At 40.2% G+C, this 25,178-nt stretch overlaps 1 protein-coding gene across 1 annotated transcript; it reads left to right on the top strand.

The window, feature by feature from the left end:
* Window positions 1-57: 57 nt before the first annotated feature.
* On the top strand, window positions 58-10,842 carry il19l (interleukin 19 like). Its single transcript, XM_066671718.1, has 7 exons — window positions 58-177; window positions 3,878-3,997; window positions 4,322-4,488; window positions 5,828-5,890; window positions 7,567-7,719; window positions 8,786-8,860; window positions 9,364-10,842. The coding sequence occupies exons 3-7, from the start codon at window positions 4,342-4,344 to the stop codon at window positions 9,445-9,447; spliced, it is 522 nt and encodes a 173-aa protein (XP_066527815.1). The 5' UTR covers window positions 58-177; window positions 3,878-3,997; window positions 4,322-4,341; the 3' UTR covers window positions 9,448-10,842.
* The last annotated feature ends 14,336 nt before the right edge of the window (window positions 10,843-25,178 follow it).

Below are 25,178 nucleotides of genomic sequence, written 5' to 3' on the forward strand. Positions count from 1 at the left end.
TTGTTTTTTTAACATTTCTAATCAATTCATCTTAATATTTTGACACTTATGAAGGAAAGCTGATCTGCTGAAATGATAAAGAAAAATCCACAAAAATGGACGGTTTTAACAGGACAGCGACGGTATTTAAGCAATAGACCACGATAGGGAGTGATGCGGCTGAAGCACAAGCCGAAGGTAAGTTCTGTAGTCCATCTCAGTCGTGCTGTTTTTTCACGTTAACACACGACCTCGAGTGTAATGTTGCTTTTACACAATAGCTCGGGTAATAAGTAAAGTATTAAATAAATAAACAGAGCTATGAAAGTGGTGTAAAATATGTTTATGGAATTGGTAAATCCTTCCGCCATATTATAGTTTCTCAACAAGTACTACGTTACAATAACGAACTGTGCACTGTTCACACTGGATCAGCCTCAACTCACACCTACAGTATGACTAACCTGCCAATAAACTATCCACACCGCTAATCTGCTGAATAAACTACTCCAGATAAACTTGCTAAGGCCCAAAAACAGTGTTTATTTAGCCCAGTGTGCTTGGTCGAGCTGCAGCAACTCAAATTCCCGCATGTTCCCTTTGTAGTGCACCATAAATAGTGAGGTGACTTTGATTTAACCAACCAAAACAATGCATTATACTTCTAATATAACATATCCATATTGAACCACGACTGCATGACGTAATTCTAAACACTTTGTGCTTGGTTTTAAACCCACTGTCATGATTTACATGTAATGTTAGTGCACTATGTAGGGAATTGGGAATGATTTGAGACACGCCCTGAATGTGCAGCTAAAAGCTACGCCATGAATGCGAACGAATAGACTGTTATAGCAACTGTAACTTAGAGAGAACTTTATTTATCACGTTTATTTATTTATTTTTTTATAAATTAATTATCAACTTTGGCCATAAATTTTATTCTATAAGTCTATAGTATATTATTTTTATAAAGCCGATGTATTAGCAGTTCTATCTAGTGACATAAACACCGTGTTACTGTTGAGTTCAAAAGGGAAATTACATTTATTACTGAAATATTTATTAATTATTACTTTCACTATAACCCTTCCTCTCTCTCTCTCTCTCTCTCTCTCTCTCTCTCTCTCTCTCTCTCTTTCTCTCAAAAAAAATTTCCCAGTGTACAGCTCATGTTTCATCTCAATTTCTGTTCCACGAGCTGCAATATAGAGTTAATATCTCTGTGACTGACGCTAAAGATCTCATTGAAACTTTTACTCGGCAAATGAATAGATTCTAATTTAAAAATCATGAAAACTACACTGAGAAATTATAATACAATAGAAAATAGAGAAACTTTCCTCTCACCAGATTGTTGTACAAATCACGTCACACATCTGTCTCCCTCTAAATATAACAATATTCATTCATTCATTCATTCATTGTCTGTAAACCTTATCCAGTTCAGGGTCACAGTGGGACACTACCTGGAATCAATGGACGCAAAGCAGGAATATCCTGGAGGGGGCGCCAGTCCTTCACAGGGCAACACACACTCACAAATTCACTCACACTCACACCTACGGACACTTTTGAGTCGCCAATCCACCTACCAACGTGACAGTCACCCGGAACGGACTCGAACCCACAACCTCCAGGACACTGCGATGTGACAGACATTACCTGCTGTCACAAGTAGTGTAAAACATTATTGTTTTAATCACAGCATGCTTTGCTATTATTGCCATTTGACGCAAAAAATATTCTGTACAAGACTTTTAATATTTAGGGGCAGCACTGTGGCACAACGATTAGCGTAGCTGACACACAGCTCCAGGGTGTGGAGATTTTGGGTTCAAACCCCACCTCAGGTGAAAATCTAAGAGTTTAGTGTGTTCTTCCTGTGTTTGCATGGGTTTCCTGTATTATTTATAGGTTTGGTAAATAGCATTATATAAGTTACATTTGGAATACAGTATATATATTTTAAACGTATTTGGTTTTATACCATTTATGATCTTTTTACAGATCTATCTGTGAAATTTACATGTTACAAAATGACCTCTTGTTCTGGTGGGACAGGTTGTGTTGTTTCAGTGTACAAATGAGACAAGCTTAGGATGTAAATTAACAATTCTGGTTGTTCACAGTGGCATCCCGTGGATTTTTATTTTATTATCTCACAGCTGTACAGATTCATTTACTTTTGCTCTATTCATTCATCATCAGTGCCCAGTGTGTGTAGGCTGGAGTTTTACATTCTATACTGACTTCCTTTCCAGGTTCTCAGTTCTTATTCTAAGCCATGTCCTCTATTGTACATACCAACATTACTTACTGTATCTGTGCTTTCCTCTTACCTTACATTCATGTTTCCATTCAAGTTTTCAACACCACTTCCTTGTGGGCATTTTGACACGTGTGGTGTTTCCATTTTATCACGAGCAAATGTACATTTTCTAAATAGACTGTGGAGAAATAGCCGGAGAACTTGTAGAACTAGATGCTTGGGGTTTCTGTATTAGGGCTGTCAACTGCAAAAAAAGAAAAGAAAACCCACATTTTTTTTGCACATTTTGCTGCGATTATAATCACATTGTCCATTCAAAAAAGACTAAAGAGTGATTTAATAATGGATTTTTAAAAGTAAGGTCAACTCAGTTTAATGATATTGTATTTTATATGCAAGGGAGAAAATGTGACTTTTAAGCTGGGACCTGAAAGAAGACTACTGGATTTGTCAAACTATTTATTTATTTCTTGTAATATACAATATAGTATAAAAGTGTGGTGTGTTCTCCCTGTGTCTGCGTGGGTTTCCTCCGGGTGACTGTCTGTGAGGAGTGTGTTGTGTTCTCTCTGTGTGGGTTTCCTCCGGATCACTGTCTGTGAGGAGTGTGGTGTGTTCTCCCGGTGTCTGCGTGGGTTTCCTCCGGGTGACTGTCTGTGAGGAGTGTGGTGTGTTCTCTCTGTGTCTGTGTGGGTTTCCTCCAGGTGCTCCGGTTTCCTCCCACGCTTCAAAAACACACGCTGGTAGGTGGATTGGCGACTCAAGTGTCCGTAGGTGTGAGTGTGAAGGAATGCCGCCCCGACCCTGAACTGGATAAGGTTTACAGACAATGAATTAATTCAACCAAACACTTTTTAACACATTTACACTGAACAAATTCAAAAAAATTTTTTTTAATCAGAATGAGATCAGAATCAATTCTGTTTAACTGTATGTTGCATGAAATTTAGAATAAAAACCACTGTAGCAGCATGATTTTAATGTGAGTTTTGACTTTGTCACATCGTGATACCACATTGTCATGTTAATGCATTCTAACATGTTGCTGTCCAAAGGAAAAGTGCATCCCCAAAATAGTACCTTTACAGGAAAATACTTCTAAATGTAAGTCAGTGTAAAAGATGTTATTTCTAGTAATCATTTTGGAGCATTTCTATTGGTCCATATATCATGGCATTTTCACAGGCAAGTTCTCACGATGCAGGAAACTAAAAATCAACAAAAATGGAGAAACATTTTCCTTTGGAGACAATGATATGCTCATTCATTTTTGTCTGTTCATCATTAAAAGTAGAATCACTTTTGCAAAAGACTGTAATAATGTCCCTGATCATAATATTCCTTGAATTGTTCGTTTTGAACATTTGAACTGTAATGCAGGTGATTTAGTATTTTTTTCTTTATTTTATAACTGAAGTTGGATTTAGATCGAGTACATGTCTGACCTCCTGATTACAATGATACAGTACAACAACATACCATTCATACCTTATACACTTGTAAATAAAATAATTAATGACTTTGCAGAATAGTTTCCAAAAGTGTAAAATGAAGAACTAAAATAGGTGCTACACTAAGGCATCCATTGGTGTAGTGATGCTACTGGTGCACTTCCTTTTCCAGTAAAGGTGCGTGAAAGTCAGGTAACAAAAATCCCCTTCCATCCTAATATAAGAGCAACCTGGGCCGGCATGAGAAGACACACAAGCTTTTGAGCTAAAAGCACTCATCAGATCTCCCCAGGTAAGACTGTACGACTTCTATCAAACATATTTCCTAGACATATTAATACTAGGTGTGTATTACTTTAAGGAATATTACTTCTAATATCTCTCAGACAAGACGTGAGTAAAATAAATCAGTAAAATAAAAAGTAAAATAATCACTAAGCAAGTCTAAGGACTACATCTGTGTACGTTCTGTTGATATGGTTCATGATTTCATTGCATTATTTTCACAGAAAATATAAGAACAACTACAACAATTTCCGTCAGGAACACTGTGACCATTTTATGCACAGGACGATATAAGCCAAGCCAAGTAATGAATATAAATTCTTTTTTTCAGGAAACACTATCAACAGCACAATGAAGACCTGCCTCCTATTCGTCTGCACCGTGATGGTCGGTCTGTGGGGCTCAGCCACTGGTCGTAGGCTCCACCTTGGCGCTTGTAGCCTGACAGTCCACACTCATGAGCTGAGGCATCATTTCCAGCAGATCCGCCACAGCATGGTAAACATACTATAACAGGGTCAAACCTCATAAACTATAAGCTTTGTTGAGAAAACAGAGGTGAAAGTTTAGAGGAGAAAGACATTTTTACCACCTAAATGTGTCAAACACTAAAAAAATAACAATTTATTATTAGTTTCACATTCACTCTATAAAGTGAAACCCAAATTAAATCCAAACTGCTGTTGTCTATTTGTTAAAGCTCAAAACCTCAGGGTCCCACACGCAACCATGGCTTGTTTATAAGAGGGTTAATATACAGGGTCCAACACCTCCAGGGCATTTAATCTGAACACTGTATAAAATAGGTAAAGGTTTAAAGTTGTTATTGAGTTACTGACCAATGCTTCCATGTTCAGTCAGATGGTCACTAACTAGAAAGTTAGACAGTTAAACATCTTTTGTATAATAGTTGTTTTGACATTCTGGTGTCTCAAATTGTGCATTTTCACAAATGGCTTGTGCCAAAGAAATATTTCAAAGTCAGCAGTTCTGGAAAATGGGGAGGAGGGAGTGAAGGAACATCACTTTCACTTCCCTCAACATTCACAGCTGAATGCAGCTTTGAGCAGGATCCTAACACCCAAAAGATTCCATGCTGTCGGGATGCCATTCTGCCACACTGGGCGTGGGTGTGCTGAATGCCACTTGTGTGTGTGTGTGGGTGTGTTCACTTATGCATAATTTTAATTTAGTTTTACCACACAGTGATTATTAAGTGCTTTATAAATGGAATTATTATTAATCTATAGGTTGAGCATCTGGGCTTTATTCAATAAGCTTTCAGGGCCATGGACTCAATGAACTAAGCTGTATTTGTCTCATACCCAAACAAGCAGTAGCTCATTAAACAAACGAGTCAGTCGCTTCACTATGACAGGTTCTTAGACAAAGAATCTTGCACAACCCACATTAATTCTAGTTATTCCAGCAGCTTGTGATTTCCTGCTACTGATGTTCTCACCTGAAGTATTTTGAAGTGTGCAGAAGACTGCAGCGATAAAACACTGTACATTTATTCCAAATATCAGTCAAAGCTCGGCGCACGTTCTGAAACATGGCACCCACAGTTGCCGGGAAATCCTTGTCTTGTGTTTGGCACAGTGGCTTAAAATAACTCACACTGACGTAACAATTTATAGTCTCATGCCAAACTTGAAGAATTTCCTTCTTACAGTAGGAGCCTAGGGCTAATGTATCACAAGCTCATCGTGACTCTGCTTAGATCTGAATATACTTTAGTTTCACTGTAAACGTGATCTCCTGTTCAGTGGAATTTTTGGGACCTGGAATAATTGAACACTCACCCCCCTGATACAATCTTCTTCTTGTCCTACAGCTCACCGAAGACAGCCACAAGGGTGTGCGCTTGCTGAGGCCGGACACGATGAAGAACTTGCAAGTAAGATATACATTAATTCATTTACTCATTCATTCATTCACCGTCTGAAAGCATGTACCCAGTTTAGAGTCACGTAGGTCTGTACCAAACCCGGAACAACTGAGTGGTTCCAGTCCATCACAGGGCACCACACACTCACCCAGTCTGAGACATACACCATCCCAATGTGTGTAGACTCCCATATCATTTGTAGTGCACTTACACTCTTAAAAATAAAGGAGCTACAAATTAGGACCATTTTTGTTTCCATAAAGAATGATGTTTGTAAAGAGATGTGTGAAGAAACAAAAAACAAAGTTTAAAAAATAAAATTCACTTAAAGGAAAACTACGTTTCAGCTTCGAAATCATTGTGACGCTTTACTGACTTGTAATAGGGAGAATATTGCCTCTGCTGTTGCTACTCTGGACTCAGCGCTGCAGAAACGGAACTATGTAACTTTTGGAGAAGGGTAGGAAAACACCCTCCCTCCCTGCCCTCTCCATTGATTTCAGTATAGTGTTTTAAAAATGAATTACCTTAGGGCAGGGGTCGGCAACCCGTGGCTCTTTGATCCCTCTGATGCGGCTCAGCTTTTGAAAATAATTATTGAGTATTTAATTAAAATTTATTTTATTTTGGTTCGTTCGTTTTCAGAATGTAATTCTATGAAGATTATGCCGATCTTGTAACATCTAAAATATTTGAATATTTAAAATATTTTTGTCGCTCTTAATACACGTCACAACTTCCAACGTGCGACACCCGTCAGTGTGCGGTTTCTGGAACTTTCTGACCGCTGACTGCACCGCGCCAGTAAAAGGATGACGGCACGCAAAGAGAGGACAGCATTTTTGTTGCCAGCGGATAATTTCAGTTCGACGTTTTTCCCCCATTACTACAGGGACTCAAATAGACATCGATTATTTTACTTAACCGTCAACACAACGTCTTTTTTTCGGAGTTAAAAATGTTTTGTTGCATGCAGAAATGTTATTTCATTTTCTCTGCAGTCGTTCATTGATTTCATAAATGTAACAAAGTATAGTTTGTTTATACACAGCACAAAAGCAAAAAACCCTGTTATGCGCAGTGTTATTTCATATAGAGAGTTTCAAAAGGGTTTTGTGGCTCCCAGTGTTTTCTTTACTGTGTGAAATGGGTCCAAATGGCTCTTTGAGTGGTAAAGGTTGCTGACCCCTGCCTTAGAGGGAGCCTCAGGAACAAAAATACCAAATCTTACCTAGTATTCCTTTTAAAGTAAAAGTTCTTTACCAAACACTTATTACCAAAAGCATTTCTTTATGGAACCAAAAGCGGTTCTTTTATGGCACTGCTCAAAGTACCCTTTGCAGCACCTTTGTTTTTAGGAGTGTATTACGAAGACCTACGTTCAACATTACACACACAGCTTGGATGGTTTATATAGAAATGTTAAAAACCTAGGAGGACTCTTAGGAGTGATGGCACACCACACGGTTGGAAAGACTTTTGCGACAAAACCAATCAAACAACAACAGTGTATTTACTGATGTGCCTTTGCATAAATGGAACCAAATCTTCACAGTAATGTTCCAGTACTTTAATGTAACGTCCATTCTAGAAGTAACTATTCATAGAGTCTCTCCGCTTTCAAGTAATAATTTGGTGGAAAGGTGAAAGACCACCTGAGAACTTGTTGTATTTTCATTTACTAGGCTACAGAGAGCTGCTGCTTCCTCAAGCAGGTCCTAAGGTTCTACATCGAGAAGGTCTTCAACAGCTACACAAGCAGTCATTCCCTCCACCGGCGGACCACCAGCGTGCTGGCCAATTCTTTCCTCAGCATCACCAAGGACCTGCGAGCATGTGTATGTGGAATCTTTTTATTAAACATGAGCTGTATCTCTATTTGGCTAATACCTATATAGCACATTACATAAGTCAGGAAATGACATCCGCAATCAAAGAAAGTGCTTACAAAAGCCTTATTCGGACATGATTCAGTTTATGTGGCAAGCTGGGGTTGTGTCACTTTACCACAGGACATCAGTAACGTTCATGATGCATTTGCACTGGATGGAGATCTTGGTGTAAATAACAGAGGGGGGAGTGGCAACTGGATTTTTACGAGAGTGGAAAATGTGTGCATGTGGATCAGACAAAGCAATGTTACTGGAGTTTTCAGACTGTCACTACTGTTCTGAGAACAGCCCACTAATAAAATTATCCAGCCCTAATGACCTCATCTTCCAGTCCTTCAGAACAGATAATGGACAAATAGATTGTGGCAGTAACATAATAAGTTGGACACACGTTTATAGCCTGTCTGTAGGCTTCTATTGTGTGCAAAACATCTACAGCTGCCAGAGGTTTCACTTCTCTGAGTAATGCTGTAGGAAGGCTTGTGGATTTGAATGTGGTACCTTGTTCAACACCTGAGGTTAGCCACGTACTTCAACAACTCACATCAACTTTAACAACACCTCCTCCAGTGCCTCCTTTCTTGAGAACGCCCACAGAAAAACTCCTTTGCCACGGGATGGGACGGAATATTCACTCACATGGGATTAATATAAACTGGGGTTATTTTTACTGAAGGTAAAAGGCTCCCAAATCTTTCCTGAGGAGTTTAAGTGACTGAGATACTTCAGTAATAACCACAATGCCTCATTTCTACAAGTAAAATTAGCCCTGTCCATAGACAAAGCTTAAGTCATCAAGCTTATAGGTGAATATATATGATGTTATATTAGAGATTAATTAGATTTCTGGTGTGTAGACCATATTTATTGATACCTACATTCACTGACAGAAAAACTGGGGGTACCTTCAAGGGTATAATTTCTGTAGCTTTAATTAGGGAACATAATTGTACCTTAATTTAATTGTAAATAAAACCAATGGGTGTTAATGATGATCCTCCTTTTCTTAAAGCAAACACAGATGCACTGCCAGTGCAGCCAGGAAACCAACCTGATGTTTGACGCCATTCAAACCAGCTACGACATGGTAATTAAAATCAATTTCCTCTTGTCCATATGCTTTCTCAACTGGCTCCACACAACACTGAAGAAACATGTTCTCGTAATTAATTCTGATTAAAATCAACAGCATATATTCATTTGTTTGTGAATTATTTATAACATGTTCATCTAATTCAAACATGTGAAATGAATAAATGTGAGTTCAGACTCTTACAGTGCAGTTATTTTGGACATGGGTGTTAAACTACTTGTGTAATCTCCATAGAAAAAGCACTGCTAGCATTAAAGGAGGCTCTGGAAAAACCGCACACGAGCTAAACACCACTAGTGCAATAAACCCCACAGGGTTAAGTTGGAGTACAGTTTGTGATCCAAAGCTAATCATCCCACAGCAGTACCTGACCTGACTATATTTAGTTTGGATATTAAAATGAGATAATGTATTGGCAGATTGTATATTGTTAGGACTTCAGGAGCTGAACTCAAGGCCTAACAGTGAAATCTCACCCTGCTTGTGCTTTCACGCAGCTGGAGATGGGAGCAGCATCTGTGAAGGCAATCGGAGAGCTAGACTCTCTGCTGGAATGGCTGGAAGGCTTCCACAGCAACTGAGACCACCACTGAAGAAATGCTGGCCACCATGATATCCACTTCGCTGAGTTAAAATGTTTTAAAGTTACTAAAAATGCAGTGAAAATAGGTTTTGAGGTTTCACTGAAGGTGAATATCAGTTGGCAATCAGCAAGGCTGTCTGGTGGTAGTAGCTCCCAAAATAATTCTAGTGTGGACCAGTAGAATTCACTGTGCCTTAACAGCACAACTTTTAATTATTTATTTAGTGTCTAGTTTTTTACATCTGTTTTAAGGTTAACTTAATTTATGTTCAGGTGCATGACATGAAAAACGGTTGTGCTTGAAAGTAGACCTCACAGGTCAGTTTGTTGTGGGGCGCAGAGGTTTTTCAGAGGAGCGCAGCAAGGCAAACGAATAACATGCATAATGCATGTCACCTTTTAATAATTTATCATTTTATAACCAGTGTAAAGCGATGTGACTTTATTTTACTTTATTTTTTTAAATAAAATGTTGAGGTTTGCATGAATTACGATGTTTAAAATAAATTCCAGTGGATTCTGGACTCAGAAGACGTGTGTGGGGGCTACCAAAGGGGGGCACTGCAGAAAAATCTGGAAACAACTTGTTGGTCAGTTAAGCAGGCTTTGGATTCGTGCGTAAATCTGTCGGGGCTTTTTAGGCCTTTAGAGAAGTCTGATCTCTCCCTACACATCTGTATTAGTTCAGATTTATTCAACTGGATCTGTATGTTTGTCATATTTAAACAAGGGTAATGTTTATAGAAAACAGTTGTCTTATAAGTTAACAGCAGCAGGTTTAAATTCATAATCAATAATAATACCTGACTACATAATAAATCATTATTAATGTATCTTCCTGTGAATCATGTAGTGCTTCTGGGGAAGGTTGTGGTTAGGTTTGCAGTCACGCCTACTTTCTGTAGAAGACTCCACTCCCACTCCCCAGAAGTTTCTTTGTGAATCCTTCAAAACTGCGACCCCCTCCACGTGAAAACACAGGGAAGAGGGGAAAAGCTGAAAAAGCAGGGGCCAGAATGATACTGTGGGATATTGTCCCATTTCTGAAAGAGACACAGAGACTCATAATGATGCTTCTACTGACCTCTAGTGGTCAAAGATGGTCTGAGACGACAGCTCGTTAAAGCCATTCATATTCATTTCTGGGAGAGCACAGTGTGTCCTGTATTAACCCTGTATTCACAGTGTCCCTGTTACAGTCTCTCTATGAAAAATAGAATTGGAGCCCTCCAAACCTGACGAAAAGACCCGAGAATTAGACAAAATCATAAAGGTACATTTAAATTCTGAATTCTGAGGAACTACTGCTCACCACACTTTTTTTGTGTGTGTGTGAAACGTGTATTCAAATAGTGAACATCACCTTTAATCAAAGAAGATCCAAACACATGCAAATGTGAATAAACCCAAATCAGTTTGACTTTATCTGATGATTTAATTTTTAAATATATTTATAAACAGTTTGATATTTGCATGAAAATGTTAAAATCATGGCCATGGCCAAAGGTAAATAAACATTTCTGAAAGAATGGGTTGCCCTCAGTAGCTCAGTGAATTCCAGCGTGGGGCTGTGAGGATGTCCTCGCTACTAGATATTCCACAGTCAACTGTCAGTGGTGTTATAATGTAGTGGAAGCGATTAGGGAAGGACAGCAGCTCAGCAACAAAGTGGTAGGCAAAGTTAAATGACAGAGTGGTGTCAGCGGATGCTGAGGTGTATTTGCAGACTTCATGTGGCCTTCAGATTCGCTGAAGAACAGTGTGTAGAGAGCTTCATGGAATGGGTCTAAGCCTTAAATCCCCAAGCACAATGCACAGTGTCAGATGCAGTGGTACTTGTCTGACTGCATTGTGCTGAGTATAAATTTGGTGAAGGTGGGGGATTGTGGTGTGGGTTTGTTTTTCAGGAGTGTGGTTCTGCCCCTTAGTTCCAGTGAAAGAAACTCTTAATGCTTCAGCACACAGAGAGATTCTGGACAATTTCACGCTCCCAACTTTGTGAGAACAGCTTGGGGACGCTCCCTTCCTGTTCCAACACGACTGTGCCCCTGTGCACAAAGCAAGGTCCTTAAAGACATGGAAGAGCGAGTCCTGACCTCAACTCGACAGAACACCTTTGGGGTGAATTGGAGCTGAGACTGTGGGCCAGGCCTTGTCCAACATCAGTGTCTGACCTCACTAATGCACTTCTGGAAGAACGGTTAAAAATTCCCATAAACACTCTCCTAAACCTTGTGGAAAACCTTCCCAGAAAAGTTGAAACTGTTGTAGCGGCAAACGGTGGCACAACATCGTATTAAACCCTATGGATTAATTATGGGATGTCACTCAAGTTCAGAAGCGTGTGAAGGCAGATAAGTGAACTCATTCAGCTGTGTAGTGTTGTAGTATTGAAATGAAAGGAAATCATTTTAAAATATAGGCTCCATCTATTTTCTGTGTCTGACAGATGACAGAAATGCAACAAAGGCTTCCAGTAAATCACACTCACACCCTGCCACAGCCCTAGGTCTACATGAAGCCCAGCCACAACATCCTAACCACGGCGGTATCTAACATCTAACCTGTGTTACCCCCCCCACCCTGCCCCCCACCCCACATCCCCTTCTCAGGCTTCCACATACAGAACTAGCTACTCTCTGACTTAATGCATCTCCATGTTGTAAGTCACCAATATAAGCTCCTCATGACGACAGACTTACATCTACATATCCACGTGTGTAATAAACGTGTTACTCTGTGATGTTAAGATAATTCTTAAGGGTTTTTGGAGCCCTGCCACAGGACAGATAAGAGATCATTTCCCATCTTAACCTCACACACTGGATCCAATTCAAGTTTTGGCTTCGGATATCGTTGGTTGGTAGGGCCCTGTGGTTGAAAGAAACATAAATAAACACTGGATTCGAGGTCTGCTTTGGAAATACGCTCCCAAACAGTGGGTGGAATGTTAAGAGTAACTCAACCCAAAGGGCACAGGGATGTAGACCAGTCACAATAGCATTTTAGTGGTCGTCCCAGAATAACTGCGACAAAGAAACTGATAAATAGATAATATAATAGAATAATAACCTCTTTAAAGAGCACTGAAGAGCAGAGAGACACCAGAGAACATCTGAGAACGGAGCTAAAACACTGGTGACATTCATTCTTACGGAAATAAAAGGCGAATACTGAGCTCAGCAAATATCACTGAGGGAACATCCATATATCGCAGGATGTCGCTAATATAATTATTGTAACAGATCTACAGAGAAGCAGAGTCCGAGACACTCCCAGAGTGCGCATGCCTTAAATTTGTTCCTTCTCACTTCACACCTTTGGGCAGATGTTTCGATGAAGTCGGCATAAAATTGTCTTTAGGCGATAAATGCAATGCAATTAACAAAAAGGTTAAATTTGCTGTCTTTGCAAGGATTTTATGATTCACCCACAGCAACTGTCATTTTACTTTTCGCTTCGCAAGTCAATTCACTTTTGCAAAGTGGAAATTTGATGTCTTGTCATGATATAGATAAATGTGGTTAACACAATCAGCGCGCTGAAAGTACAAGCAAAACTGACAGTTTAGTTCTGTTTCTTAGTTAAAACCAGAAATACATTTACATGAAAAAAAGCCTATATCCAAAGGTTTTTGTACATTTCTTCCAATGAGTGAGTCCTGTTTCCTCATTTGTGTTGTGGAGCAGATTAAAAATGTAAGGTCACAGGGATAAAAGTGTTCCAACATTGAGCTGTGAGGCAGAGGAGTTGCATTTTCTGGACTGACTGGTCTTCGTAACCATGTCTCTGGGATGATCTAGTCATTCAACACCAGCATCTGACCTCACTCACGTTCCTGTAGTTGATTGGCTTCACATTCTCACAGCAATGTTCAAACATCTGGTCTAAATCTTTATCAGAAGACTGTTGTTGACTGATGATATGATGGATGAGGTGTTAGCAGTAGGTTAGCAGCATTACTCCCAGAATTAAAGTATTATTTAAAGACGTTAAGCTAAATATGAGTCAGTGTTACAGTGTTGTAATGTTGCTCAAGATTTAGGTTTTCAGTAGATAAGAGGGAATAGGAAATGGGGGAAAAGCACAGGTTTGCAGTTTTACTGACACCCACTGTAGTATTGACCAAACTTCCGATGAAAATTGCTGATGCGAAATGGCAAAAAAAAAAAGAAGTATGCTTACTATTACATGTATTTTGTAAGCTACTGTACTGGGGCTTTTCATGTATTGTACAGTAGGGGCCATGGTAGTTCACTACAGCCAGGCGATGGTTTATGACACGCTGAAACACAGCTTACAAAGTCATACAAAAAGAGGACGCCCTGTGCTTGAACTGGGAGCCCCCACACGCACAGCGTTTTGAAACGTGTACCACCTAAGAGATGGGTCAAAGTCTGGTGCGAATGCGGTGATGGCCCTTGACGAGAAAAACCTAGCTACCAACCACATCAATGAAGTGAAAAACGAATGGAGTGTGTTTTTTTTTTGTGTACCCACAAATGCTAGATGCAAGGCGTTGGTGAATTGGTGGCCGCTCGTGGCGAAAACGGATGACTTGGCCAAACTTCTGAGATGCCAAAGAGTACGCCAGCACCATCACATGACCAAGATCATGGTTAAAAAACAAGAGCAAGCTGTGTTTCAGAGACAGGAAGCCAAGGCCTGTGCACAAACCTTACAATAACATACATGCAGGGCTTGCATGCTGCAAAACATGTATGTAATGGTACACTGAGGAAGTACGCTTCTTGTTTTTCCTTTTCTCTTTTGTTTTTGCTCTGAGCCAAGAGTCAAATTCGTGCGCTGCATCACGCGCCCGCAAGAACGGCACGGGCAGCCCTAGCACACTAACACGTCTGCAAGCAGCAGATCGTTCCCTCTGCGTCACTGGCGGAGCCTGTGTGAATGGCAGCCTTGACACCCTACACCAGAGGGGTTGGTGAAAAAAAAAAGGAAAGGAAAAAAAATACATAGACGACTTATGAAACTAAAACTGTCGCAGAAAGCGAGGCAGCATGTTACAGTTTGACAAAATATTTTCCTTTAAAGACAGCAAAGATCAAAGAAATTAAGCTACTTAGGGCCCGACGGGGGCTCCCTTTTGACCCAGTAAAAGGTGAAACTCTTATGGTTTCTATTCACAGTCACTGTTCCATATGTGTAACAAGTACATAACCTGAAATGGCTCAAAATAACGTCTGCATCAGCTGAAAAACAAACATATCAACACAAATTAATCAAGGCTCGTGTTCTTTCCACTGCCTTGCTGTCGTACAAGTTCCAGTATTGCACTGTTGCGTTTAATCCACTGCATTCTGACTTCTGTTGAACTGTACGGTGGGGTTACATTGTAGTGCACCGTTAGAGTCAGGTACTGCCGTCTTGTTCACTGCTGTTCTATCATCTCATTTATGAGCACGGTGGGATCCTCTTCTCCAGGACAGTGTCTGCGTAGAAAGCAGGAGCCTGTCGGAAGGTGGGTCGACCGTGTAGAACAGGTCTGAGCGAGTGTGTGACGGCCTGTGTGGTACAGTAGGCTTTAGACCCACACTGGCCCTGACCAGGATATAAATGAATGAATAAATAAATTAATTAAAAACCCAGTCTCACCAAGTTGTTATTTCACAAATTCTAAGCTAATAAATGTATATACACTCCCTGTTAATTTTTAATAATAATATAAATAATAATAATAACACAGTGCATGTAATATGTGTGAATAATTTAACAAACCAACAAACCTTCAAATAATATGAAGTAGGGGTTTAAGAGAGAAGTTTAATCCCTGGCTCTAATCTTTAGATCAGAAGGCTTTCATTTCTCAAACTCAGGTGTGTTCAATTAGAGCAGGAGCAAAACTTTGCAAGATATTCACACCCCTAGAATGTTATGTTCAAATATAGAACAACCGAGGAGGGGTTTTTATGAAGACGTATTTTTTGTTTTTGTACTATTCCTTCAGTGAACAGTGACAGACTCACGGCGCGTGGCTCAACACAGGAAAAGCTTGATGATTATTGGGTGAAGGAAAAGTGCAGTGGGGAGCAGCAGTATCTAAAATGATCAGAGAAGAGTTGACACATAGGGACAACACATAAACCCCCATCTAATTTTCCGACATTACAAAGTAAAACACTTTTCAGAGACATTTTGCGGTTAAAAGGCATGAGTTTGGTACATCTGAACTAAATTGGTCATCACCCGAAACTCTCTGTTGCTTAACAGAAACTATCCTCTCTATGGTCTGAAATATGGGACTTCACTCAAGACGATAAGGTTTATGCAAAACCTGTGGGTGAAAAGAAAAAAGGAAAAATGAAAGTACAAATCACAGTCTGACAGCTAAAGTAAGACAGTTTTATGTTTTACAGACTTAATAGTGACAAAGTAAACGAGTACGTGACAGGTGATGGTGATCAGTGTGAATGAAATCTAGGTTTCTTAATATAACACTTTAGTCACAAGTGTAAATACGGAGGGAAATGTTTCACAACAGGCCATGCACATGTTGAAATATCTTAACGTATTGTCGATGACAAAAACAAAAACAAAAAACAAACAAAAATTCAGTAGTTTTACAGGAGAAGGTAAAAACCTTACACATTCCTATTGCTCCATTCATGTTGTAATTTTCACACAATGGTGGTTAGCTGCGGTGTTCAGTGATGAACGGACTAAATATAGACAAGAATGAACAACAGTGATGTCTTTCTTTGGACAACAATGTCTTTCCACAACTCATAAGAGTTCATTATGTAAAAACACAAGATATTTTTAACCCATAACCACAAATTTCAACACAGTCCTATTCATAAGCACATGTATGTCTGTGACTAACCTTCGGCAGTGCACCAAATGTTTGACAATGTTTCTATCCACACCTCATAAGGAAGTTCAACACTCAAATTCTAACCGTATTCTTCTGATAATGCAGTCCGCGTACAAAATGTGCAGCGTACAAATGTGTACAAAGGCATTCCGAATGCAAACTGCAGAAGTTTGCAAATTTACTTCTCTAAAGATAACCATCTCTAAACATGCCTCATAATGAAAGTATATTTTGTGCTCAGCCAACGGAGGCCTAAGAAAGCATTACTGGCCTTGCACTCTCTCTGCATAGGTCTGATGTGCCCCCTATTCCCACTCAGTAACAGCGCGGTGCCATTCGGAGTGGGCGTCTGTCAGCTGATGTGACACATGTAGGTGGTCAATGTTTTTTCTTCGGTGCGTGCGACAGTCCGTTGAGGTTGCATTAGTGGCAGCGTGAAAAGAGGCTGTGGTTGATAATCACATGTCTCAGAGGAAGCATGTGCCTGTCCTCACCCTTCCAGTTTTTGTGGCATTATTCGTGGTGGGTTTTAGCTAGCAGCTAAATGACATGACTAATGACGGTGGGTAAAATGATTCCAAATCGAGTTCTGAGTGATTTGTTTACAGTAAAGTACTTAATACCTTTTTTTTTTAAATATGACACCAGTGTGAGGCTGTTGTACATTTTACTATTAAACTTCCCAAAATCTCATCAAGTTGATGCATGAAATACTCTGAGTGACACATTTTGAAAATAGAAGAACATAGAAGAAGTGATATCTTTTTATAAACGCCATTTACATTTTGCTTTGTGTGCATTGACAAATAAGGAGCAGGGCCGTTCTCGGCGGCCGATTCCCGTAAGCAGTCTCAAAACTGCAAGGCGGCAATGCTTAAGAGATACTGACAAAAGACAAGGTGTCAAATAGAGACACTCATTACAGTTCTGTTTTATAGATTTGATAGATTCTTTGAGAGTGGAAACTCGAAAATGACAATATTTCGTTTTGAGATAATTCTAAAAAACATAAGCTTTCTTAATTTTTTTAAACTTTGAAAACCACATCACACTCAGGATTGAGGTCAAGCGAATTGACTCAAAGGAGGGCAAGTAATACATATCGACAACACACTCAGTGTCAGATGACGTGTTTTTGTAAGACATTCATGTAGGAGTCCAGTTCCAAAGAAGTCAGCTCAGAGCTTTGTCAACAAGCCACCCTCTGCTCTCTCTCTCTCTTTCTCTCTCTCTCTCTCTCTCTCTCTCTCTCTCTCTCTCTCTCTCTCTCTCTCTCTCTCTCTCTCTCTCACTCACTCTCCAATGCGAGTTCTCGAGGAAAATCCTCGAAAGGCACTTGAACATGTAAAGCCACAGCATCCGTCACAAGAATATCATCCTGAGTTGTCGATGAATGTGTCGTTGAAAAGAAAATTAAAACTTGGGTAGTTTCAACCTCTGTTTCCCTGACCATCTGTGGTGTCACCTGACAGTAAACAAAAAAGAAGTTTCATCTCCTCCCGTTAACCTTGCGACTCATTGCATTCTTAAGAAGCGTATTACTAAACATCAGCATAAGGCTATGAATGAACTGAGGACACATGGGATCAGAATAGAAACCGCTGTGTTATCTGTCACATCCTCAATACAGGTAATCACGTAGAGGTTATGGCAATAAAAATAGCTCTGTACATATTTTCCCATTATCTCTTGTATAATAAATATAATGAGCAATAAAACGCAGAGAGTCTTCCGAGAATATTGTGTGCAATTTTAAAAAAAATACTTTGGCTTGCATTTAAAGTACATTGTTGCATTATTTTGTTGGGATGTTGTGTGAAACATAAATAAAAGCAAAATACGATGATTTGCAAAGCCTTTTCAACCTTTATTCAACTGAATATACCACAAAGACAAGACATTTAATGTTCAAATGGATAAACTTTTTGCAAATATTCACTCATTTTGAATTTGAGGCCTGCAACACGTTCCAGAAGAGTTGGGACAGGGGCAACAAAAGACACAGAAAAAACACCCGTTTGGAACATTCCACATGTGAACAGGTAAATTGGAAACAGGTGAGTGTCATGGTTAGGTTTAAAGGGAGAATCACTGAAGGGCTCAATCATTCACAAGCAAGGATGGGGCAAGGTTTACCACTTTGTGAACAACTGCAAATCATCCAGCAGTTTAAGAAGGGGATTTCATCATCTACAGCCCATAATATCGTCAAATGTTTCAGAGAATCTAGAGAAAGCTCTGCAAGTAAGCGGCAAGGCCGAAAACTTTGATCCCTCGGGTGGCACTGCATCAAAAGCCGACATCATTCTGTAACTGATATTACCACATATGGGCTCAGGAACATTTCAGAAAACCATCGACAGTGAACACAATTCGTTGCCCCATCTACAAGAGCAAGTTAAAACTCTAGCAGGCAAAGCAAAAGCCACATATCAACGACACCCATAAATGCTGAATGCTTCTCTGGGCCTGAGCTTATCTGAGATGGACTGACGCAAAGTGGAAAAGTGTCCTGTGAGAAAAGAGTCCAAATTTTAAATTGGTTTTGGAAATCATGGAGGTCGGGTCCTCTGGGCCAAAGAGGAAAAGGACTGTCCGGATTGTTATCAGCACAAAGTTCAAAAGCCTGCATCTCTAATGGTATGGGGGTGTGTTAGTGCAACCTTGTTAGGGTAACTTGCACATCTGTGATGGCACCGTTAATTCTGAATGGTACATACAGGTTTTGGAGCAACATATGTTACCATCTAAGCAACGTCTTTTTCAAAGAATTCCACCTACAAAGCTTCAATTAGTGTCCTCAGTTCCCAAACACTTACTGAGTGTTGTTAAAAGGAAAGGTGATATAACACAGTGGTGAACATGACCCTGTCCCAACTCTTTTGGAACATGTTGCAGGCCTCAAATTCAAAATGAGTGAATATTTGCAAAAAGCCGTAAAGTTTATCCGTTTTACATTAAACGTCTTGTCTTTGTAGTGTATTCAATTGAGCGTAGGTTGAAAAGGATTTGCAAATCATCGTATTCTGTTTTTATTTATGTTTTACACAACGTCCCAACTTCATTGTTTGTTCTAGTGGTAGTTTTACCAAGATTTTATGTTTATAGACATATATTTGGGACAACTGTCACCTAGAGAATGGGTTTCGAGCAGGAATTTAATCCCCTGGATATGCACAAATAGAAATAGGGGAAACAAGTTCCACTCCCTCAATATCCATAGCTGATGTGCCCTTGAGCAAAGCACCTAACTCACAAATTCCGATGTACTGCTGAACAATAACAATAAAGACAAGTTTCACATTGCCTCATACACTTTCATGCTTGTCCTTCTTGGGAAGTTCATCTGAATCTTTCAACTTTACACTTATTATTACACTTTTGACGATGCTGCTGTTAGAGGAGTCTGTGCAGAAAAGTTAATGCAATGAGAGATTCTCCACACAGACTGAAAAGGAAGTGCTGTTCTTGTGTGAAGATTAGTGACTACTGTGAGTGTACTACGAACCCTGTTCAAAGCAATTAACTGGATTGAGTGATTCTATTCAGTCAATTCTAGTCAGTCAATTAAACGATTCATTTCAACAATTTCTTCTTTTTGAGTTTGTGAAATTTTAAAATTCCAACTGAGCAGAGTCCTGTTTGTGGCTTTAAGTAAAACAGCTGAATATGAGAGATGTAACTGAACTTGAAGTGTTATGAGTTTATGGGGCATGGCGTCTGAAGTCACAGACGTGGGACCAGAGCAGCAGTGTTCAGTCGAGACGGCGGATGGCCTGGGGTTCACTGCTGTAGGTGAATTTGGACAGGTTCATGTGTTTATCTCAGTGTAAGGGGCAGTGGCGTAACATCACTGTCACATAGCTCCAGAGTCCTGGGGTCTTGGGTTCAAGCCCCACATCAGGTCACTGCACTGAGGAGTTTGGTGTGTTCCTCCACACTGCAGGACTGGCTGTGCAGGAGGGTCCATAAGTGTGTGTGGTGCCCTGGGTTGGACTGGTGACTTGGCACAGACAATGAACGGATTTACTGTTAGATTTTTGATTTGTATTTAGGGAAACAGATATATATTCTGCACTTATTCAGGTTTACAATCTGTGCTTATTGCATCAAATTATTCATTCATTCATTGTCTGTAGGCGCTTATCCAGTTCAGGGTCACGGTGGGTTAGGAGCCCACCCTGAACCACTGGGAACACACCCTGGAGGGGGCTGCACCAAATCAGATCAAATCAAATTTTAGTTGTAAAGCAGCTTTACAGAATTCCAGTATTCAGAACAACACTTACTGGTCAGGCTTTGCTCTTCTCACCACTTTCAGTGTAAGTAAATGGCAAACCACAACTGATCCTCTTAGTTTTAAGTGGGAGTTTTGGCTCCGTCAGCCAGGGTCACACGGTGCATGACGGGTCCGGCTTGTCTGATCGGGGGAGAAGGGTATCTCTGCAGGCTCCTGGTGATAGACAGGTCTCTCTGGCCAATCAGCACTCTGTAGGATTTACACATCACAATTTAGTACTTACTCTGCACGGGTGGAACCTGGAGTGAGCAGGGACTAAAAAGTACCCGGTTCCAGGACCAGATTTGTCCAGTGGAAAAGCAAAAGAGCCGAGTCGAGTTGAGTCCAGTGGAAAAGCGCCATTAGTCTTTATTTTGCCTGTAATTTCTCTCCCCTTTCTTCTCTCTCCTGTACAGATCACATCACAATTATCATTGAGCTTTTGGGGGAAAGTCCCCAAAGTAATAAATAGAAAATAAAATTAGATATGTTCTATTTCCTGGTCACACAATGTATACTGTGCGAAAGTTTCAGGCCTTAATGACACCTGCTAATGAATTCATTGCCGGTGTATGTAAGTCTGCATGTCCACATGAAATCGTTCAGGTTTTTGCTAAATCTGACATAAGGATTCACGCCTAGTGAGGCTCCAATACTGAGAGTGCTCTCTTCAGTTTTTCTGATGCTCACATTTAGACTGAAATGTGCTTTTACAAGAGCACTACTACCGACAAAGCTGGTTTGATTCAGAAGCCCTGGTACAAAAGGCAGCTTCTATAGTCACATATTAGGCAGACGTTAAAATTCTTACATAAACAGTAGCAAGGGTGTTCTTAAAAAATGGAATCCAACTTAGCTAGTCCCGTGTGACCTACTTAGACAAGGGGCTGAATCTGCAATGACACAAGCACAAGGGTATTTTGTGTGAGGAGGTGGGTTCGGACTTGAAACCTGGAAATGATCCTTGTGCTCACAGTAACAACAGAGGTTCAATTTTGCATTTCTCTTTCTTTGAAACTGCAGCTGAATCTTACAGCCTTTCATTAATTTGTACGTCTCAGTACATGACAGTTATGATGCTACTGGTAGAGGTCTCTCAATGCAGAAGAGACCAGCTCAAGACAGCCTCCATATTAACAACGTAATTAAACTTAGGTACACTAGGACCTGGGGGAGCCGCTGCTGTTAACACATGTCCCTTTGACCCCGTTGGCTATTGGTCTGTATTGCTTTCTTGACAGAAAGTGCGCAGGACACCCCTCGTTGGTCAGTGACACAGGACGCTGTCGGCTGGATGTTTTTGGTCGGTGGACTGTTCTCAGTCCAGACACTGAGGGGTTTAAAAACTCCAGCAGCACTGCTGTGTCTGATCCACTCTACACCAGCACAAAACACACTAACACACCACCACCACGTCAGTGTAACTGCAGCGCTGAGAATGATGCACCACCACATCACACCTGCTCTGTGGGGGTCCTGAGCGCTGAGGAACAGAGTGAAAGGGTATAACAAAGTACACAGAGCAACAGGCAGCCTCCAGTTTGTAACTGTAGAACCACACAGTTCCCACGGCCGTCACAGCAGAAACAAACGAGTTTCAGATGTCAACAGACAAAGCTGGAAGTATATAGAAGTAGTAATGTGACCAGTGTGCACTGAATAACGATAAAGACTCTGTAGATCAGTAGGAAAGTGTAATTGTCTACTCTATTAGACACAAGCTGATTAAAATATATGTATATTGTATAAATAATCCCTCACTTTTGGCCACATCATGTAAACAAATAAACATAATACATAGATTACTTCATAAACGTATTAATAAGTTTGAATTACATCTCTTCCCAGCAGTCAGTGCTGGAACAAACCTAGACACTCTCAGGCACAAAAATAAAATACATAAAATCTATGATGGTGGGTAGTTAATTTATCCATTCGACTGTATTTTATTTATTTTCATTTATTAAAGCAAAACAATACATAAATAAATCCTCTCAATCTATGAGTGAGCAAACATCAGCAGTGATGACACAGACATGAGAATATTTCACTGCCAGTAAGCCTTGCCCACCACCCCACAGGAAACAAGTGAGGAATTCTTAGAAAATGGGGTATAAAAACAGAACCAGAGGGACTCCTCTACACTTCTCCCTCAGGGGTTTGGCTGAATCTTACGAAAGACTTCGACATCGAGGATGCACTTCTTCGGGTTCCTCTTGTGCTCTCTTCTGGCGATGCTGCTGGCGGAGTACTCTCAGTGCAGAACTATCCACTGCAAGGACAACTGCTGCTCTTTTGTGGAGGACTACCCACTCAGACTGAAAAACCTGCCCTCCTCATATGATGACATATGATGAGATAAGAGACCTCTACGTGAGTACTACTTTGATATGAATACATACGGCTTATTGTGCTTTCTGAGCAGTGATGAAGACTGAGACGTCTGAAGAAGGCAAAAGATTCTAGGTAATTTGCTTTTAAAACAAACTGGAACCGTATAAATTATTAGCATCGTGGTTGAAGTCGGTGGAAGAGAGTCTTTAGAAATGTCAGAAAACCCTCACAAGAGTGCAGAAATATTTAGTACTGCTACAAAATCCACACTACTCTAACTACAACAACATGCACACTAGGCCACTCCTGTGACAACTAACACTGCCAAATCTACACTACCCACCTTCCACTACCTGTGTGTTCAGTAGCAGCTCAGACCACTGTGCACTGAATAAAGATAAAGACTGATCTGTAGGAAAGTGTAAATGTCAGTAAGTCGTCACTAGGAAAAGGAAACACCAATCAATTAATCGCACGATTAAAAATCAGATAGACCTCACAGGAGTGCAGAAATGTTGATTTTGCAGTTTCTCTCCCGTTTTGGTTCGTTCTTTAATATTTCAAAGAGGCATGAGACATGAGCTTTCTTTATTCTACCTACTGCAGGAGACCAAGGACGAGCTGGAGGTGGTGGTTATAAACAAGACGGTCCTTTGAGAACTCGAGGATGCACTTCTTCACGTCCCCCTTCTTTTCTCTTCTGTCAGTGCTGCTGGTGGAGGTCTCTGAGCGCTTGACAGTTCTCAGGATGCTGCTGCCGTAGGAGATTTAAATGAAGGAACTGAGGAGACACATTCGCTAGTCCGTGGTTTGTGTGTTGTAGACAAAGATGGTGTAATGAGACCTGTTTTTCAAAAGTTATTTTCAGCTTTGCATAGTCGCCATTATAAGGATAACATTTTTAACAGCGGTGATATGGGACTGTGAACATGGAAACGGGAAAGGAAATATTCAAAGGAAATTAAGAAAATTATGAAAATAATAAACAGAAATAATGAAAGGGCAATGTTTAAAAACCTATTTAATTAAATGGACTCCCATTAAAGAGCTGTTAGACCCCTGAGGACTGAAAAAAACATACTGTATGAATGTGTAGGAACGTGTAACTGTTAATATGCCATTGCTCGGAGAAGGAAATCATGCAAATCCATAATATCATATGTAGCTCTCATGCTTCTGTGTTATTTTCTGTTATTTATTTATTCAAATTAAAAACTTAATTCTGACTGAACATTTATTTTAAAGCACTGCTCATAAAACAAAGCTGCTGGTGGAGGACTCAGAAGAAGAGTCAAATGCATTGAAAGCTGCTGCTCTTTAGTGGAGAGTTTCCCACAGACTGAAAAGGAAATGATCAGTTTATGTGAAGATTAGAGACGACTGTGTGTACTACCCCCTAAACTGCTCTTATCACGTGTGGTGATTTGGCTTTGTTCTTCTCACCACTTTCAGTGCAAATAAAGCCTAATCCCAGCCAGCTGATGTTCTCCAAGCACTTCACAGGGTTACAAACCCATGTTCTGCAAAGACTTGATGGAAGAGATTTAACAGGCATTATCCTCCAGGTAAAAGAAACCTCTCCAAAGAATAGCTTTGGCTACACATTACAAGAAAACTGAATTAAAATCAAGCCTGGGAAAGAAAGTACCAGACTTCCAAAAGCATCCCTGGGCCAGAAAATATATAGAAGTCTTGGCATCACTCAAAGGCACATGTCCTCCTTTATGTTCAGCAGATTACAGTAATCTAGACCGGAGCCCTAAACCCTAAATGAGGTTTCTCACCTCGACGTATCTCTGAGGTAGGGGGAAGACTCATTTGCATCATGGGTTGGGCGACATCACTCGACTCACAGGGTTCATGTGTGAAGTAATCTGCATTATCACTATATCACGGAACACCATGTTATTCACACTCTCCCTGTTTACCAGGCTCTACCCATTTTCTGTGAAATTACTTTGGCTTGAGAAGAATAAATTAAATGGGCTTATATTTGACAAGGAAACATATTTGAATTTAATGATGAGTCACGGTCCAATAACCGTCACATAAAGACACACACTGATCACCCGTAACATTACAACAACCTTGTTTCTACACTCGTTGTCGGTGTTATCCGCTCCGCTGACCACAGACTTGAATTTTATAGTTTTTAATTTTAGATTGTAGTCCTGTCTGTTGCACTGCATACTTTATTAACCCCCTTTTACCCAGTTCTCAGTGTTAAGGGTGATAAGTGTGTGTGTGTGTGTGTGTGTGTGTGTATATATATATATATATATAT

Source organism: Hoplias malabaricus, chromosome 5, assembly GCF_029633855.1.
Source record: "Hoplias malabaricus isolate fHopMal1 chromosome 5, fHopMal1.hap1, whole genome shotgun sequence".
Lineage (NCBI taxonomy): Eukaryota > Metazoa > Chordata > Actinopteri > Characiformes > Erythrinidae > Hoplias > Hoplias malabaricus.

Bases quoted from the DNA above. Each gene is read 5' to 3' on its own strand.
- il19l (XM_066671718.1), top strand. From the start codon at position 4,342: ATGAAGACCTGCCTCCTATTCGTCTGCACCGTGATGGTCGGTCTGTGG. The intron at 5,891-7,566 runs GTAAGATATACA...TTCATTTACTAG, and splicing joins ACACGATGAAGAACTTGCAA to GCTACAGAGAGCTGCTGCTT. The intron at 8,861-9,363 runs GTAATTAAAATC...GCTTTCACGCAG, and splicing joins TTCAAACCAGCTACGACATG to CTGGAGATGGGAGCAGCATC.